This window comes from Eptesicus fuscus, chromosome 6 (genome assembly GCF_027574615.1).
Source record: "Eptesicus fuscus isolate TK198812 chromosome 6, DD_ASM_mEF_20220401, whole genome shotgun sequence".
NCBI classification, from domain to species: Eukaryota; Metazoa; Chordata; class Mammalia; order Chiroptera; family Vespertilionidae; genus Eptesicus; species Eptesicus fuscus.
Genome location: NC_072478.1, coordinates 21,372,092 through 21,392,316, shown reverse-complemented (window position 1 = coordinate 21,392,316; position 20,225 = coordinate 21,372,092). Strand labels below are relative to the sequence as shown.

Sequence of the window (20,225 nt, the reverse complement as noted above, 5' to 3'; positions counted from 1 at the left end):
GGCATGCATTTGGGAAATATAAATTGAGGACTGACCAAATGCTAGGCAAAGATACAGGATGCTGAGAAAAAAGTCACTATACTTATGTAGATGGAGAAAGAGAGGTCACCCATTGTACCTTAAATCGTAATGCCACAGGGGCAGCACAGTCAGTTACATTTATGCAGTGAGGCTTTTGCTTTACCAGCTGGGGAGAGGGTGGTAAATATTTCCAAATCTAATTAAAATTTCTTTTCTACTTCATGTGTGTTTTTAACATAAAATGCCCTTACTCAAGGGAAGCTAATGAGTGACCGTCTTCCTCAGGGCCTTTGTACTGGCTGTTCCTTCTCCCTGGGAAACACTTTCCCTCTTAGTCTCTCACTCAGTCTTCACTGAGGTGTGTGTTAAAGTGTCAGCCATTGGCAAGTCTTGGCTAAACTCTATAAAAAAAAGAACATCCTCTATCCACTCTCTCCATTTGACGTGATTTACTTTTCTTTATAGAATCTCCACCATCGGATATATTATATTATCATTTTTATTTGATTATATTATTGCTCTATCATTAGTTTGTAGACTTTTGTTTTTAAGCATCCCATACTCTGAACAGTGACTAGAACATGGTCTATAGTCAATATATATTTTTCAGATGCATGAAAGATATACTCAGTAAAACAGCAGTATACATTATGTTTGAAGAACAGGAAATTCTAATGAAAAATGCCAATAGAGAAATATTAATGGGAAGCAGATCACACAACAAAAATGGAAATTATTTTCCGGACTCTAACATATAAATGTGTCATTTATTCTCAGTTATAATGCTTGCCAGTGTGAAAATTAGTTAATCATTTTTTCTATCTTTTTTCTTTTGTAATCATCTCCAAAACATGGAACCAGGCAATGATACACAAATTTCAGAATTTCTTCTTCTGGGACTTTCACAGGCACTGGAACTACAGCCCCTCATATTTGGGCTTTTCCTCTCCATGTACCTGATCACTGTGTTGGGAAACCTGCTCATCATCCTGGCTGTCAGCTCAGACTCCCACCTCCACACACCCATGTACTTCTTCCTCTCCAACCTGTCCTTGGTAGACATCTGTTTCACCTCCACCACCATCCCAAAGATGTTATGGAACATCCAGACACAGAGAAAAGTCATCACCTATAAAGACTGCATTACACAAATGTATTTTTATACACTTTTTGCAGTGTTGGACAACTTTATCCTGAGTGTAATGGCCTATGACCGGTTTGTGGCCATCTGCCACCCCCTGCACTATCTGGTCATCATGAACTCCTGGCTCTGTGGACTGCTGGTTCTGCTGTCCTGGATCCTGAGTGCCATGGTTTCCTTGCTACATAGCTTAATGGTGTTGCGTCTGTCCTTCTGCTCAGACTTGGAAATCCCACACTTTTTCTGTGAACTCAATCAGGTGATCCAACTTGCCTGTTCTGACACCTTTCTTAACAATATTCTAATGTATTCTTCAGCTGGGCTGGTAGGTGGTGGTCCCCTTGCTGGAATCCTTTACTCTTACTCTAAGATCATTGCCTCCATATGTGTAATCCCATCATCTCAGGGGAAATATAAAGCATTTTCTACCTGTGTGTCTCACCTCTCAGTTGTCTCCTTATTTTATGGTACAAGCCTTGGAGTTTACCTCAGTTCTACTGCTACCCATAATGCACAGTCAAGTGCAACAGCCTCAGTGATGTACACTGTGGTCACACCCATGCTGAACCCCTTCATCTACAGTCTGAGGAACAATGACATAAAGAGGGCCCTGCAAAGATTTCTTGGCAGGTAAGGTTTTCAAGGGCCAATTGTACAAGGCTGAAGAATTGCCCAGGAATGAAGGTTTCAAGCATCAGAGTCAGAAGTCTGGCATAAATTAATCCAGTCATTGGAACATAAGAAATTGGAAATACTCATTTATCTCATGGGTTAACATGAATTACTTTAGTATAATTTATTCTCTTATTACATATATCATTCCAAATAAATTTTCTATTGTTTTCCTGAAAGAACAGTCATGAATTATACTACCCCTAGGGACAAACTATACTTGGTTACTAAGATCATTTACATAATTTTATTGTAGAAGAAAATCTGAGACTACAGTTTTCACTTATATGTTCATCATTATTTTCTATAGCACCACCTTTACTGCTCTTCTTGAAAATGTAGACTTCAACATGCTAGTATGTTTTATAGCTTGTCTCCTGGTTTTATAGACTTCATTCTGTTATTCAACTGTGTGTCCACATGCCTACCTTAGCCACTGGAAACAATTGACTACTCAATACAGGTTTCCAAGAAGCGTCTACATGTATACATACATTTTAATAAATAGACTGATATAATATGGTTAGAGTCAGAAATGACCTTAAATATGATGAAGCAAAAAACAGCCATATAATTTATTACTCTACAAAAATATTTTTCATGCTGAGTGTCATTAAAGTATGGAATATTGACCTGGCCCAATGGCTGGTTAGATGGAGCATCCTCCTGTACACCACAAAGCGTTGTGTGTTTGATTCCAGGTCAGAGCATACATCTAGGTTGTAGGTTCCAACCCAGGTGGGGTGCATTCAGGAGGCAGTCAATCAATGTTTCTCTCTCACATCGATGCTTCTGTCTCTATCTATCTATCTATCTATCTATCTATCTATCTGTTATCTATCATTTATTTATCTATGTCTACCACTGTATTTATGTCTCCCTTCTTCTCTCTCTAAAAAAATCAATAATAAAATAATAGTAAAAATTAAAAAATAAACTGTGAAGTAGGATGTCCATGTATAAGTTTCCTTATTCATTTGGGTGAAGAATTACATAGAGTGTTTTATGTGTGTGTGTGTTTTTTAAGTATTTTCCTATTTCTGTTTGAAATTTTTCAATATGCTTCATAAATTTGTGACTCCTTCTGAGTGCTCTAAATTAAATATCTCCCCTTTTCTAAATTTTTTTCAAATCCACCAAACTGACAGTGAGCAAACAATCTAAATATCATATATATATATCCTATCTAATAAAAGAGTAATATGCAGATTGATCATCACTGCAACACACAATATTGCTGCCCCCAGGTGGTCAAAGATCCTGCCCCCATGTGGACACAAGATGGCCACCACAAGATGGCCAGCAGGAGAGGGCAGTTGGGAGGCACCCGGCCTGCAAGGGAGGGCAGTTGGAGGTGATCAACCCTGCAGGAGAGGGCAGTTAGGGGTGACCAGGCTGGCAGAGGAGGGAAGTTGGGGGCAAACAGGCTGGCAGCAGAGTGGTTAGGGAGTGATCAGGCTGGCAGGCAGAAGTGGTTAGGGGCAATCAGGAAGGCAGGCAGGCAAGCAGTTGGGAGCCAGCAGTCCTGGATTGTGAGAGGGATGTCCGACTGCCCATTTAGGCCCGATCCCACCCGTTTAGGCCCGATCCCACTGGTGGGATCGGGCCTAAACGGGCAGTCGGACATCCCTTGAGGGGTCCCATATGGGACATCCCTGGAGGGGTCCCATATTGAGGGTACAGGCTGGGCTGAGGGACAACCTCCCTCCGTGCACTAATTTCGTGCACCGGGCCTCTAGTATATATATATATATATATATATATATATATATATATATGAATATCTTTACCCTCAGGAATATCTTCAATATTTATAACCAAAGGATGAATCACACATATCCTAGGAGGACCCCACCCCCAGGAGAAAATTCACTTGGGGCTCCTGACACCTGCCCCCAACCCTCTGCCTCTCCCAGGCTTAGGGCTGCATCCTCGGCTATGCCAAGGGCTGCCCCACACTGTGCATGAACTCGAGCCCAGGAGCCTGGGAGAGGAACCATCTATCCTCCATTAACTCTGAAGCTGGAGGAGGCGGGAAGAGGCCCAGAGGACACAACATGATCAAGTTTAAGTTGTTGCAGAAGGATACCCATGGTTACTTTATGATCTTCACACAACCTAGTGAAAAACCAGCAGTAAGTTGCCTGTCTCAAAATGACTGGAAGTTACATATTCTAATGGACCAATTTTTCCCCCAAATCCGGAACCATATATATGAGACAGTGTAAAAGGATCATTGGACAAGAAGAAGTTAGAACATCTATACACTAGATACAAAGATCCTGAAGGTAAAAATAAAATTGGAATAGATGGCATACAGCAGGTCTGTGATGATCAGTGCATGGAAGTTCAGAGCAGCAACACAGTGCAAGTTCTCCAAACAAGAGTTCATGCAGGACCTGACAGAATTAGGAAGTGACAGCACAGAGGCCCAGATACCCAAGATGGAACAGGAATTGAAAGGACCAGCACGATTTAAGGATTTTTACCAGTTTACATTTTTTTTTATCCAGTTTACTTTGACCAAAGGACTTGTATGCATGCATATTAGCATAACCAATGGACACAGACACAAAGGCGGTGGGGGCTTGCCCTCTGGGGTGGGAATGGCAGGGGGCGGAGAATGGGGGTCAATCGGGGACAAAGGAAACATTTGTAAAACTTTAGACAATAAAAAATAACAAGGACTGTGATGCATCTATACAATGGAATACTACTCTGCTGTAAAAAAGAAAGAACTCTTACCATTTGCAACAGCAGGGATGGATCTGGAGAACATTATGCTAAGTGTAATAAGTCAGTCAGAGAAAGATAAATATCAAAAATCTCACTCATTTGAGAATATAATGAACAATATAAACTGATGAACAAAAATAGACCCAGAGTCACAGAAGCACCGAATGGACTGTCAAACCTCAGAGGAAAAGCAGAGGAGGTTGAGGTGGGAAGAGATCAACTAATGAACTCATATGCATATATTCATAACCAATGGTCACAGACAATAGGGTAGTGAAGGCCTGTGGGGAGGTGGGGCCAGGGAGGGTTGGGAGAGGTTAATGGGGGGAAGGGGAGACATATGTAATACTTTCAATAATAAAGATTTTTTTAAAAAGATAGAAATCAACCAATGTAATGCATGACATTAATAGAAGAAATGGAAATAAAAATGCCTGGTCATTTCAAAAAGAAACATTACCTAATAGAATGGACTTTCCTAAAGATTCAATCAAACAATTTCTATAAAATGATAAGGTCAGGTCATGGGACATAAAAATATCTAAATGTATCTCTAATAATTAATAAATATTTTAATATGTTTTTATCAAATTTTTAGAGAGAAAGAGAAATAGAAACATCCATGAGAGAGAAGCACTGATGGGACTGTCTCCTGCACAACCCCTACTGGGGATCAAGCCTGCAAAACGGGCATGAGAACAACCTATAGGTACATGGGACAATGCTCAACCACCTGAGGCACACTGGAGAGGAAAACTAATCAATATTTTGTGAGGCTCTAAATAATGCCTTTTAACTGGTGATATAAGTATAAAATCTCTCATCATTTTGACAAATGTGTCAGGAAGCCAAAGAGTGTGGTACTGGGGATTGCATGTCAAAGGAGCGTAGTTCTGCCATATTGAAGAGGAGAATAGAAATTCTCTAGAGACATCAGGGCTGTGTCCCATCCCCCATCAGACTTTAAGAAAAAAAGAAGTCAGGGATGGGACAGGGTAGTAGGTCTTTCGGCCTCTAGAAAGCAGGAGAGACCAAAACAAGGAGTCATAAAAACTGAGTACACTTGACTTACAACCTGGTCTCCTGGGATCAGAGAATCATTAGGAAAATTTTCCTTTCTGCCTATTCCAGAGGCCCACAGGGAAACCATGTGCTTAGATGTTGGAATAACACAAGGGAAATGTGCCTGATGAGCAGGTATAGAGAGATCTGTAGATATCTCCCCTGTCAGTTCCTCAGCTTGTACAACGCTAGGGGACAGCACATGGCTGTTGCTTTTGATTCCTAAGTCTGGCTCAGGAACTGATGCTTCATTCACTCCTTCCTGCTGTCTCCTGTGGGGCAGAGCTTCAGTCTCCATCATCAACCATCCAGGGAGCAATTCAGACTTCCACACGCAGACCTTCCTCTCAGAGACCCATCCAGGTGAGCCTGGGAGGCCAATGAGTACAGCAGGAAAGGGTCAGGGAGGATGGAACCTGAAAACTCTGAGTCACTGTGTCTAATCAGCCTAGCCCAGAGACAATAGGTGTGCAGGGCTAGAGGCTCAGGGGAGGATGTGTTGCTTTCCAATGGCTTTCAGTGTTCCTGGCTGCCTGCATAACTTGGCTCATTCCTTCTTCCATTTTCAAGCCAGCTGTGTAGCATTTTCAGTCTCTCTAAATCCAATTCTTTTGTGTCTCTCTTCAACATTAACAGAACCACTGTGCTTACCTTAGTCCCACCCGGATGAGCCTGGCTCATATTCTATCCTAATGTCAGGTGATTAACAAAACTGTTCCATTTGCTACCATAATCCTCCCCTTGCTAAAAGATATATCATATTTGTGTGCTTAGAGGTTGCAGAAACAAGAGAGAAATGTGCCTGCAGAGCAGGTGTGGAGATTTATAAATACCCCTCATTTCCAGTCTCCCATCATGTGTAAACTTAGGCTGGGAGGGCATGGTTATGTTTATTTCTCACTGTTATTTGTTTGTTTGTAGCCCCAACTCTGGCTGGGGACTGATGCTGCACACCTTCCTGCTGTCTTGCCTGTGAACAGAACTTTAGTCTCTATCATCATCTATTCAGGGAGGAATTCAGACGTCCCCACCATGACCTTCCTCTCATAGATCTTATCCAGGTGAGTCCAAAACCCAGCTGACCCTGCATGAGAGAGATGGTCACAGAGAATGGAAGCCAGGAACATTTACCTGTTGCAGCTGAGAGCTCATTCTACTTAGTCCAGAGGCAAGAGATTGCTGTTTGTTTGCTTGATTAATTAATGTATTTATTTCAGTGGCTATATAAGAATTCATAGTGTGACTGCTCCTCACACTTTTGATGGTCTTTCATACTCGTTATCATTACATTGCAATCATAGCAATGCTATTAAAATATGTTTAAATTATGAAATTCAAATCGTGATTCTAATCGGGGGTGATTTCCCCCCTTCCCCCAAGAGACATTGACCTATGTCCTAACAGATTTGTGACTGTCATATTAGAGAGGGATGTGAAGGCAGGGATGCTGTAAACAACCTTCAATTCAAAGGACAGACCTTGCCGAAACTGGTTTGGCTCAGTGGATAGAGCGTCGGCTTATGGACTGAAGGGTCCCAGGTTCGATTCTGGTCAAGGGCACGTACCTTGGTTGCGGGCACATCCCCAGTAGGAGGTGTGCAGGAGGCAGCTGATCGATGTTTCTCTCTCATCGATGTTTCTAACTCTCTATCCCTCTCCCTTCCTCTCTGTAAAAAAATCAATAAAATATATTATTAAAAAAAAAAAAAAAAGGACAGACCTCACCACAGGGAACAGTCTGTCCCAGAATGCCAACAGTGCTGAGGCTGAGAAACTCTGAGTTAAATAGCATCACTATTTGGACAGTATCATGTCATTTGCGAATAATGACTGTTTTACTTCCTACTTTCCAATTTGGATGCGTTTTAAGTTTTCTTCTTCTCTGATTGCTGTGTCTAGGACTTCCAGTATTATGTTGAATAAGAGTTGTGAAAGTGTACATCCCTATCTTACACAGGTTCTTAGGGAAAAATGGTTTTAGTTTTTGTCTTTTGATTGTGATGTTTGCTGTAGGTTTGTCATATATGGCCTTTTTATATAGAGGTACAATCCCTCTATTCCCACTTTGCTGAGAGTTTTTATCAAAACATGGGTTTTGTGTTTTATCATATGCTTTTTCTGCATCTATTTATAGGCTTCTGCTATTTTTGTCTTTCAATTTGTTTATGTGATATTTGACATTTATTGATTTGTGAATATTGTACCAGCCTTGTATCCTTGGAATAAATCCAATGTGGTCATGATGTATGATCTTTTTAATATGCAGCTGAATCAGATTTGTCAATATTTTGTTGAGGATTTTAACATCTATGTTCGTCAGGGATATTGGCCTGTAATTCTCTTTCTTTTTCTCATTTTGGAATTATGATAATGCTTGCCTCATAAAAAGAGCTTTGGAGGCTTCCTTCCTCTTAAAGTTTTTGTAATAGTTTGAGGTCGATAGGTGTTACTTCTTCTTTGAATGTTTGGCAAAACTCCCAGGTGAAGCCATCTAGCCCAGGGCTTTTGTTTCCTAAGAGGTTTTTTGTTTTGTTTTGTTACTGTTTCAATTCAATCAGTTGTTATTGGCCTATTCAGGTTTTCTGTTTCTTCCTGATTCAGTTTTGGAAAATTGTATGTTTCTAGGAATTTGTCCATTTCGTCCACATTGTCCAGCCTGTTGGCATGTAGTTGTTCATAGTATTTTTTTACAATCATTTTCTCTGTGGTGTCAGTTGGTACTTCACTACTTCTGTTTGTGATTTTATTTGGGTCCTCCTATTTGTTTCTTGATGAGTCAGGCTAAAAGTGCATTGATATTGTTTATCTTTTCAAAGAACCAGCTCTTGGTTTCATTGATATTTTACATTGTTTCTTTGTCATTTGTTTCCACTCTGACTTACTCTGAGCTTTTCTTGCTGTTTAATTTCTAATTTTTTTAAGTTGTAGGGTTAAATAGTTTATTGGAAATGTTTCTTGATTCTTGGGGTAGGCCTGTAGTGCTATAAACTTCCCTGTCAGGACTGCTTTTCCCGGTTTCCATAGATTCTGGGTTGTTGTGTGTCCATTTTCATTTGTTTCCAGGAATTTATTTTTCCTTGATATCATTGGTAGTCCGTTCATTGTTTACTAAAATGGTATTTAGCCTCCATGTGTTTGAAGGTTTGTGGGTGTTTTTTTGTAATTCATCTGTAGTTTCATGCCATTGTGATCTGAGAAGAAGCTTGATATGATTTCAATCCTCTTGAACTTGTAGGGACTTATTTTGTGTCCTAACATGTGGTCTATCATTGAGAATGTTCCTTGTGCACTTGAAAAAATGTATATTTTGCTGCTTTGGGTGGAATATCATTAATTAAATCCATTTGTTCTAGTGTGTTATTTAAGGTCGCTGTTTTCTTATTGATTTTTTGTCTAGAAAATCTATCCACTGATGTCAGTGGGGTGTTATAGTTCCCTACTATGATTGTATAGCTGTCAATTTCTTCCTTTAAGTCCTCTAGAAGTTCTTTTTATATATTTGGTTTTCCTTATATTGGGTGCATATATGTTTAACAGGGTTATATCTTCTTGTTGTATCAATCCCTTTAGTATTATATGTGACCTTCCTTGTCTCTTGTTATGGCCTTCATTTTGAAGTCTATTTTGTCAGATATGAATATTGTTTCCCAGGCTTTATCTTCATTTCCATTTGTATGGAAATTTGCTTTTTCCATCCATCAATCTCATCCTGTGTGAGTCTCTTGTAGACAGCATATATTTGGGTCATGTTTTCTTATCCGTTCAGTTACCCTATGTCTTTTGAGTCAAGCATTTCATTCATTAACACTTAAGGTTATTATTGATAGGTACCAATTTATTGCCATTTTAATTCTTTATGCCTATGTTTCTCTATTTCTTCTCATTATTGAGGTAGTCCCTTTAACATTTCTTGCAATGCTTGTCTGATGGTGTTAAACTCCTTTAGCCTTTTTTCTTGTCTGGGGAGCTCTTTACTTCATAATTGATTTCGAATGAAAGCCTTGATGGACAGAGTAGTGTTGGTTTCAGAACCTCGCTTTTCATTACCTTGAATAAGTCATGCCATTCACTTCTTGCCACAGTGTTTCTGTTGAGAAATCAGCTGAAAGCCTTATGGAAGCTCCTTTGTAGAAAACTGTTTATCTCTTGCTCCCTTTTAGATTATTACTCTGTCATGAACCATTGCCATTTTAATAGTATGTGTCTTTGTGTGGTTCTCTTGAATTCATCTTGATTGAGATGCTGTGCTTCCTGAGTGTGTGTGAATTTTTCTTTTAACAGGTTATGGAAATTTTCTATCATTTTTTCTACTAACTAGATCTATATCTTTTTACCGCTTTCTTTTCCTTCTCTATTTCTATGATGTGTATATTGTTACATTTGAAGTTTTCCCAAATCTCCCTTAAACTATCCTCATTATTTTAAATTCTTTTTTATTTTTGTTTCTCTGCTTCATCCAGCTTAATTTTTATTCCTTTCAGTGTATTCTTAATGTCACATAGGGTGTTCTTCATTTCTTTTAAATATTTATTGTTAAGAGTATTATGCCCTCCTTTTTTCCCCATTGACACCCTCCACTGGGTTCTTGCCCTGCCCCTGGCCTTCACCTTATTGTCTGTATCCATAGGTAAGGCATATATGCATATAAATACTTAAATTGAAGTTTTCCCCTCCCCTCTCATCTCTCCCCTCTGAGATTCATCAGTCTGCTCCATGTTCCCATGCTTCTATTTTATTCATCAGTTTATTTAGATTCTATGTTTGTTATTTTTATTTTTAGACTAGAGGCCTGGTGCATGAAATTCATGCACTGGGTGTGTGTCCCTCAGTCCAGCCTGCCCCCTCTCAAATTCTGGGAGCCCACAGGGGATGTCCTACAGAGAGTGGGCCTAAGCCACAGTCTGGCCGTGGTGGCTCAGAGCATGTCCCCCTGGGCATGTCCGCGGGTCTGTTGGGGCCTTTGGTCCCAGCCGTGGTGCGGCTTGGAGTACGTCCCTCTGGGAAGGTCCACTGGGGGCCTTGGTCCCAGCTGTGATGCGGCACAGCTCAAGCACACACCCCTGGGAAGGTCTGTGGGTCCACTGGGGACCTTGCTCCCAGGGCAGGTGGTGCAGCGTGCCTGTCCGCGAACCCCTGGCAGGAGTGGCCTCAGAGCTGGGTGGCACTGGGGCTGGGGGTGGGCTCTGAGCCATACTGCAGCTGCTCAGAGCCTGCCCCCAGCCCTGGTGTGGGGTGTGTGTCTGCTGGGGCTGGGGTTCGTGCTCTGAGCTGGTAGTGACGCAGCCTCCTGAGCTGGTTGTGATGTCCCATCCTAATTTGCATATTTATCTCTTATTATTTAGGATTCTTATTGATAGACATGTATTTATTGCCTTTTTATTGTTTATACTTTGTATCTTTTTTCTCTTTTTCTTCTTCCTCTTCTTAAAGAATACCCTTCAATATTTCATGTAATACTAGTTTGGTGGTGATGAACTCCTTTTGCTTTTTTTTTTGTCTGTGAAACTCTTTATCTGATCTTCAATTCTAAATGATAGCTTTGCTGGGTAGAATAATATTGGTTGTAGGTCATTACTATTCATCACTTTGAATATTTCTTGCTACTCCCTTCTGGCCAGCAAATTTTCTGTTGAGAAATCAGCTGACAGTCATATGGGTGCTTCCTTGTAGGTAACTAACTGCTTTTTTGAATCTCTCTTTGTCTTTAATGCTTGGCATTTTAATTATGATGTGTCTTGGGGTGAGCCGCTTTGGGTTCTTATTGTTTGAAACTTTTGTGCTTTCTGGACTTGTAAGTCTATTTCTTTCACCAGGTGGTATTCTTCATTTCTGAATTGTTCTTATTCATGGTTTCTATGTCCTTTTTCATGCTGATGTGGTTCTCACTCAGTTCCTTGTAGTTCCCGTTATGTTCCTTGTAGTTTTCACTAAGTTCCTTGAGCATCCTTATAACTATTACTTAGAACTCTATGTTGATAAATTGCTTGCCTCCATTTTATTTAGCTTTTTTTCTGGAGATTCCTCCTTTTATTTCATTTGGGAATTGTATATTTTTCCCAAGCTATTTCTTTGTGTTTGTTTCTGTGTATTAGATAGAAATGTTATTACTCCCAGTCTTCATGGGGTGGTCTTTCAACAGAAGTGTCCTGTAGGGCCCACTGGTGCAGCATCCTTTATCTCCTGAATTGGATGCTCTAGAAATGTCCCTTGTGTGTGTGTCTTGGGGGCTCTTCTGTTGTAACTGGGTCTTGATTGTTGTTGGGCCATTTCTGGGTAGGATCCATCCTCAGGCTGCCTGACTGTGAGGCTCAACCCCAACAACATTGTGTAAGCTGTTTTAGAGGTGCTGATTAAAAAAAAAAAAAAAAACAGAAAGAAAACAAAAATATACAAAGGAGCCCAAAAACAAAAACAACTACAAAAGAAAGAGAAACATACATAAGAATAATAAAAGAAGAAAATTAGAAGAATACTATAAGAAAAAATGGAGGGAAAGAGTGTGAAAGTAAAGAAGGGAGAGAAAAAATATGAATAAAAAATACGGAGAAAAATAGTGAAAAAGAAAAGAAGGAAAAATAAGTGAAAGAAATAAAAAATTGAATTAAAAAAAGAAAAATAAGAGATGTGAAAAAAAGGAGAGAGAAAAAATAAAAACAAAGCAATAACAAGAAAATAATGAAATAAAAATAAAAAAACAAAGTGGAGTTCATCTAGGCAGATTTTAGTGTGCTCCTGGGATCTCCCTTTGTATCCTTCTCTTGTGTTGCCTGAGGATGACTGTTTTGTATATTGATTCTGGGCCTCCTGGTAGAGACTTTGGGGATAGCCAATGTCAGAAGCTGCCCACATTTGGTTCTCAGCAAGCTATTTGAAGCTTGAAGTTATCCCCCTTTTGTGGTTCCTTTACTGCACTTCACTGCAGAGGAGGGACCAGGCTGCTCTCCAAGGTCAACTTTATAGTAGTGTGGGCCTCAAAAGTGGGTCAGCAAACATCCCATCTTCCCTTATCCCACCTACATAGGCCCACTTGCTATCAGATTTAGTCACTGAAAAAACTGTTTCTGAAAGGGCTGTTGGCAGAATAGGGAAGATGGGACCTCTGTATCTCCCATGAGGGGGAGGTGCCATTCAGACTTTAGAGAAGATGGTGGGTGTGTTCCCCTATCCCAGAGCCACACACCTGAGACTCTCCCAGAATACAGTGTAACCTTGGTTCTCAAACTTAATTTATTCCAGAAGGCTGTTCGACAAGAGATTTGTTTGAAAACCAAACCATTTGTTCTCCATTAGAAATAATGTAAATTGAATTACTTTGTTCCAGACCCCCAAATGATTTCTGTTTTAATCATATTATATAGAGTACATATCTACAGTACTGTATAATCTAGAAACAAGCACTTCTTTTCTTGATGTATTGAGGCATCCTTTACTAGCCTTAAAGGAATCACTGTCAGCACTCATTCCAGCGGTGCAGTATTCACTTTTTCACATATTATTGCCTCCAAAACGCTGACACAGGCTAACTGCTTTTCTTTACCCAAATCAACAACATTTTTTATATCTCTTCAATTGCCTATGATCTTTGTTTTGTGAGCACTTTCATGCCCTTAGCAACATCAGCACATCTGATGGCCTCTTTAGATTTTAAAATTGTGCTAATCATCCATTTCACCACCAACAAAAGTAAAACAAACAACAACAGAAAACTACATGAAAATATTCACAGTACTGTAAACTTGACTCTCATTCTCTCCTTTGTTTGTGTCTTGCAAGACGCTTTTGATCATGCACAAAATTTGACATTGAAGACATGGTTTCTCTAAACAACTTGGTAAAGAACTGAATTGTTTGAGTTGGGAGACATTTGAGAACCGAGGTTAGACTGTATTTCCCTAACCTTGCAGGGTGAATCCACTCATAGGCAGGCCAGTGGGGTCTGCTGGAAGTCAGTAATTCTATCAGCTATTCCATGAGGGGGAGGTGCCAGTCAGGTTCCCAGGAAAGTTTGGAGAATGGCCTCGCCCCAAAGCCAGTCACTGATGCTTCCTGAGTCTGACCAGGCCTGTAGGTTAGGCCTCTGCAGCTGAGGAGAGGGGCTTGCACCTCTCAGGAAAAATGGCTGCTGCAGAATTGGGGAGGATGACTGAGCACTGGTATCCTGGAAGCTACTCTCCATGTCTCTCCCCAGTGCTTCTAATCCCAGACTCTTCTCAGGTGACTGCAGTCTGCACCACCCTCCCTCCACTGAAGCCAGGATGTGTGGCTGTGAACTAAAATTCTGTGATCTGATCCTGTAAAAAACAAAGTGGCTTTCTCTGTGGAAAACAGTATGGAATTTCCTCAAAAAATTAAAAATGGAATTCCCATTTGATCCCACTCCTGGGAATATATCCTAAGAAATGAGAAATAACAATCAGAAAGAATATATGCACCCCTATGTTCAAGGCAGTGCAATTTACAAAAGCTAAGATTCAGAAACAGCCCAAGTGCTTATCAGCATATGAGGGGATAAAAAAGCTATGGTACATTTACACAATGGAATACTATGCAGCTATAAAAAAGAAAGAATTCTTACCATTGGCAATCATGGGGATGGACATGGGGAGTACTATGCTAAGTGAAATAAGCCAGTGAGAGTAAGACAAGTATCACATGATCTCACTCACATGTGGAATCTAATGAACAAAATAAACTGACAAACAAAACTGATCCAAGGACATAGAAGCATGGTACATACAGACTTTTGAACCTCAGCGGGAAGGCAGGGGAGGGTGGGTGAGTGGGAACAGACCAACCAAAGAACTTATAGGCATACTAGAGGCCCAGAGCATGAAATTTGTGTACGGCGGGTGCGGGGGGAGGGGAGGGCGCAAGGGGGGATGTCCCTCAGCCCAGCTTGCACCCTCTCCAATCTGGGACCCCTCGAGGGATGTCCGACTGCCAGTTTAGGCCCAATCTCAGGGATCGGGCCAAAACTGGCTGTCAGACATCCCTCTCACAATCCAGGACTGCTGGCTCCTAACTGCCCCACCTACCAGCCTGGTTGCCCCTCACTGTTCTCCCCCCCCCCCCCACACATGCATGGTCGCCCCACGCAGCCTGTTGTTCAGTCATTTGGTCATCCCTCACTAACCCCTGCTGGCCTTGTCACCCCACAAAATCTGCTGTTTGGTTGTTAATATGAGGGCATCCTGACCAATTTGCATATTACCATTTTATTAGTATAGATATGCATAACCCATGAACACAGAGAATACGGTGATGAAGGACTGGGCTGGAGGACAAAGAGCAGGCTGGAAGAGGTCAATGGGGGAAACAAGGGAGCATATGTAATACTTTTAACAATAAAGATTTTAAAAATAAGAAATATATAAGTAAATAAAAACAAAGTGGCTTTATCTCCAGCAGGCTCCATCACCCTATGCTGGTTGAAGCCCTGCTGCTTTTCATTGATGGATGCTATGTAGGCAGGTGTTCCTGGCTCTGGCCCTGGAAGCTGGGGAGCCCAGCCTGGTGCACAGGCCTCACTACTCTCAGGGGGAAACCCCCACAGCTGAGATATCCCTCCTCAACTTGGCCTGCCCTGTGGGAGTGGTACCAGCCCCTCCCAAAACCACAACCTTCCTGTCACTCTCAAGGTGGTTTCTACCCTTCCTTCTTTAAAAGTCTCTTCTTCAGATAGTCTTCAGTTGGTAATTCAGGGTGAATAATCCCTAATTTAGTTTTATTGCCAGTTTGGTTGCAGGAGGAGCTGCAAGAATAATCCGCCTACATGCTGCTATCTTCAAACTCCTGAGCCTTCATTTTCTAAAACAACCATCTTCCTCAGGGCCTTTGTACTGGCTGTTCCTTCTCCCTGGGAAACACTTTCCCTCTTAGTCTCTCGCTCAGTCTTCACTGAGGTGTGTGTTAAAGTGTCAGCCGTTGGCAAGTCTTGGATAAACTCTATGAAAAAGAAAACCCTCTATCCACTCTCTCCATTTGATGTGACTTACTTTTCTTAATAGCATCTCCACCATCAGATTTGTTATATTATCATTTTATTTGATTATATTATTGCTCCATCATTAGTTTGTAGACTTCTGTTTATCAGCGTCCTATACTCTGAACAGTGCCTAGAACATGGTCTATAGTCAATATATATTTCTCAAATGCAGGAAAGATATCCTCAGTAAAATATCAGTATACATTACATTTGAAGAACAGGTTGATATTACAGAAGGAAATTCTAATGAGGAATGCCAATAGAGATACATTAATGGGGACCAGATAACACAACAAAAATGGAAATTATTTTCCTGATTCTAAAATATAAATTGTCATTTCTTCTCAGTTACTAATGATTGCTAATGTGAAAATTAATTATTCATTTTTTCCTTTTGTCTTTTTTTTTTTTTTTTTTGGTAGTCACTTCCAACACATGGAACTAGGCAATGGTACACAAATTTCAGAATTCCTTCTTCTGGGAATTTCACAGGCACTGGAACTGCAGCCCCTCATATTTGGGCTTTTCCTCTCCATGTACCTGGTCACTGTGTTGGGAAACCTGCTCATCATCCTGGCCGTCAGCTCAGACTCCCACCTCCACACACCCATGTACTTCTTCCTCTCCAACCTGTCCTTGGTAGACATCTGTTTCACCTCCACCACCATCCCAAAGATGCTGTGGAACATCCAGACACAGAGCAAAGTCATCACCTATGAAGGCTGCATCACACAGATGTATTTTTTCATACTTTTTGCTGGCTTAGACAACTTTATCCTGACTGTGATGGCCTATGACCGGTTTGTGGCCATCTGCCACCCTCTGCACTACATGGTCATCATGAACCCCCAGCTCTGTGGACTGCTGGTTCTGGTGTCCTGGATCCTGAGTGTCCTGAATTCCTCACTAAATAGCTTAATGGTGTTGGGTCTGCGCTTCTGCTCAGACTTAGAAATTCCCCACTTTTTCTGTGAACTCAGTCAGGTGGTACAAATTGCCTGTTCTGACACCTTTATTAACAACATTACAATGTACTTTTCAGCTGGACTGCTGGGTGGTGGTCCCCTTGCTGGGATCCTTTACTCTTATTCTAAGATCATTGCCTCCATATGTGTAATCCCATCATCTCAGGGGAAATATAAAGCATTTTCTACCTGTGCGTCTCACCTCTCAGTTGTCTCCTTATTTTATGGTACTAGCCTTGGAGTTTACCTCAGTTCTACTGCTACCCAAAATGTGCACTCAAGTGCAACAGCCTCGGTGATGTACACTGTGGTCACACCCATGCTGAACCCCTTCATCTACAGTCTGAGGAACAATGACATAAAGAGGGCCCTGCAAAGATTCCTTGGCAGGTAAGCTTTTCCAGGGCCAACTGTACTAGGCTGAAGAATTGCCCAGGAATGCAGGTTTCTAGCCTCAGAGAAAAAAATCTGACACAAATTAATCCAATCTTTGGACCATGAGGTACTGAAAATATTCATTTATCTCATGGGTTAACATGTATTACTCATTTATAATTTGGTCTCTCATGACATATATCACTCCAATTAATTTTTCTATTATTTTTCTGAAAGAACAGTCATGAATTATACTACCCCTAGGGACAAACTATACTTGGCTACTAAAGTCATTTACATAATTTTATTGTAGGGGAAAATCTGAGACCAAAGTTTTCACTTATATGTTCATCAATATTTTCTATAGCACCACCTTTACAGCTCTTTGTGATATTGTAGACTTTAACATGCTAGTATGTTTTATAGTTGGTCTCCTGGTTTTATAGTATTAATTCTATTATTCAACTGTGTGTCCACATGCCTTCCTTAGCCACTGACAAAAACTGACTACTCAATACATGTTTCCAAGAAGTGTCTACAAGAATACATACATGTTAATAAATAGTGATCTAATATGGTTAGAGTCAGAGATGACCTTAAATACTATGAAACAAAAAACAGCCATACAGCCCTAGCTGGTTTGGCTCAGTGGATAGAGCATCAGCCTGCGGACTGAAGGGTCCCAGATTTGATTCTGGTCAAGGTGAACAAGGGCATGTACCTTGGTTGGGGGCGCATCCCCAGTAGGAGGTGTGCAGGAGGCAGCTGATCAATGTTTCTCTCTCATTGATGTTTCTAACTCTCTATCCCTCTCCCTTTCTCTCATTGATGTTTCTAACTCTCTATCCCTCGCCCTTTCTCTCTGTAAAAAATTCAATAAAATATATTTTTAAAAAAACAGCCATACAATTTATTACTCTACAAAAATATTTTTCATGTTGCACATCATTAAAATGTGGAATATTGACTTGGCCCAATGGCTCAGTTGGATGTAGCATCTTCTTGTACACCACAAAGTGTGTGTTTGATTCCAGGTCAGAGCACATATCTAGGTTGTGGGTTCCATCTATGTTCCTAGGTGCATACAAGAAACAGTCAATCAATCTTTCTCTCTCACATTTATGCTTCTATCTATCTATCTATCTATCTATCTATCTATCTATCTATCTACCTACCTACCTATCTATTGTCTATCATCTATCTATCTATCTATCTATCTATCTACCTCTGTATCTATGTCTCCCTTCCTCTTTCTCTAAAAAAATCATAATAATAAAAGGTCACAGGTGTCATGACCAAAATGACCAAATGACCGGGGCACCATGAAATACAATGAGCACCTCTCATTCCCTACCCCATGGCCCACAGGCTCTGATTGCAGCAAGGCTGGTGGCCGGCAGGAGGGTGGGGTAGTGGGCTGGTGGGTGTGATGAGGCAGGCGAGCTGAGGTACGCGCAGGTGGTCAGGGCCATGCATTTTTGTGCACTGGGCCTTTAGTCAATAATAAAATAATAGTAAAATAAAAAATAAACTGTGGAATATGATCTCCATGTGTAAGGTTCCTTATTCATTTTAGTGAAGAATTACATAGAGTGTTTTTTTCTGAACTATTTTCCTGTTTCTGTTTGAAATTTTTCAATGTGCTTCATACAAAAGTGACTCCTTCTAAGTGCTCTAATTAAATATTTCCTCTTTTCTAAGCTTTTTTCAAATCCACCAAATAGTGAGAAAACAATCTAAATATCACATATTTACACTCAGGAAGTACTTTACACTCAGGAATATCTTCAACCTTTATAATCAAAGGATGAATCACACATGCCTGGGAGGACCCTGCCCCCATGGGAAAACTCACTCAAGGCTCCTGAAACCTGCCCCCATCTCTCTGCCTCTCATAGGCCAAGGCTGCTTCCTCAGCTGCACTAAGGGCTGCCCCACACTGTGCATGAACTGGAGCCCAGGAGAGGAGCCATCTGTCCTCCATTCACTCTGGAGCTGGAGGAGGAGAGAAAGTCCTGGAGGACACAACATGAACAAGTTTAAGTCATTGCAGAGAAATAACCTGGGTTACTTTATGATCTTCTAGTTATCTTACTAGTGAAAAACCAGCAATAAGTTGCCTGTCTCAAAATGACTAAGTCTGAATCTTACAGATGTGGATTAAATGTATATATTTAATTTACTAGAAACAAAAACAAAATCATTCTTTTCATTGCTAATATATGCCAGAGACATTCATAAATTTACAATTCCATCACAGTACATCATGATATTTCTTTTAAGTACCATTTGCTTCTTAATACTCTAACACTTTTCATTTGTAATATGCTGTTGTGGTTTTAAGCTCAACACTTCATAAATCAATTCCCAGTTGTCATAAATACTCTAGAGTATTAATAAGATGCAAACTCCTATCAAATATTATTAGGACTATCTATGCTAAATTTATGCTTTATGATATTTTACAAACTTACTAATGTCACTTAATGTTTCCTGATAGCATCGTTATAGAGGATTGGTACTTTTTAAAAAATTTAAACATACAATGAAAAGCAGACATACTTTTTTAAATAACTGGAAGTTAGATGTTGCAACAGACCATTTGTTTCCCAAATCCTGAACTGTATATAGGAGACAGTGTAAAAGGATCATTGGAATTTCTATACACTAGACACAAAGATTCTCAAGATAAAAATAAAATTGGAACAGATGGCATACAGCAGTTCTGTGATGACCTGGCACTCATGCCCAGACAGCATCATTGGGTTGATCATTCTGTGGAAGTTCAGAGCAGCAACAGTGCAAGTTCTCCAAATAAGACGTCATTCGGGTCATGACAGAATTAGGAAGTGACAGCACAGAGGCCCAGATACCCAAGATGGAACAGGGATTGAAGTGACTAGCATGATTTAAGGATTTTCCCAGTTTACTTTTTTTTTTTTACCAGTTTACTTTTAATTTTGCAAAGAATCCAGGAAAAAAGGTTTTAGATCTAGAAATGGCCATTGCCTACTATAACTTAGTGCTTAATGAAATATTTAAATTCTTAGATTTATGGAATAAGTTTGTGTTGGGACATCATAAACAATCAATGCCAAAAGATACTTGGAATTTTCTTTTAGGCTTCAGTGTAATGATTGCAGATGACATGTCTAATTATGATGAAGAAGGAGCATGGCCTATTCTTACTGATGACTTTGTAGTATTTGCATGCCCTCAAATTGCTGGGACAAAAAGTACAACAGTGTATGTTAAAGGAACCTTCTAG

The 20,225-nt window shown here is 40.4% G+C and overlaps 2 protein-coding genes and 1 pseudogene across 2 annotated transcripts; all 3 read left to right on the top strand.

Moving 5' to 3' along the window:
* Positions 1–872: 872 nt before the first annotated feature.
* Positions 873–1,796, top strand: LOC103301041 (olfactory receptor 7A5-like). Its single transcript, XM_008157961.2, has one exon. The coding sequence runs from the start codon at positions 873–875 to the stop codon at positions 1,794–1,796; it is 924 nt and encodes a 307-aa protein (XP_008156183.2).
* A 2,095-nt stretch (positions 1,797–3,891) lies between these two features.
* LOC129149561 (DCN1-like protein 1) lies at positions 3,892–20,225 on the top strand (annotated as a pseudogene).
* LOC103300979 (olfactory receptor 7A10-like) lies at positions 16,053–16,976 on the top strand. Its single transcript, XM_028134497.2, has one exon. The coding sequence runs from the start codon at positions 16,053–16,055 to the stop codon at positions 16,974–16,976; it is 924 nt and encodes a 307-aa protein (XP_027990298.2).

Excerpts from the sequence above, each read along its gene's own strand:
- LOC103301041 (XM_008157961.2), top strand. The coding sequence starts at position 873 with ATGGAACCAGGCAATGATACACAAATTTCAGAATTTCTTCTTCTGGGA.
- LOC103300979 (XM_028134497.2), top strand. The coding sequence starts at position 16,053 with ATGGAACTAGGCAATGGTACACAAATTTCAGAATTCCTTCTTCTGGGA.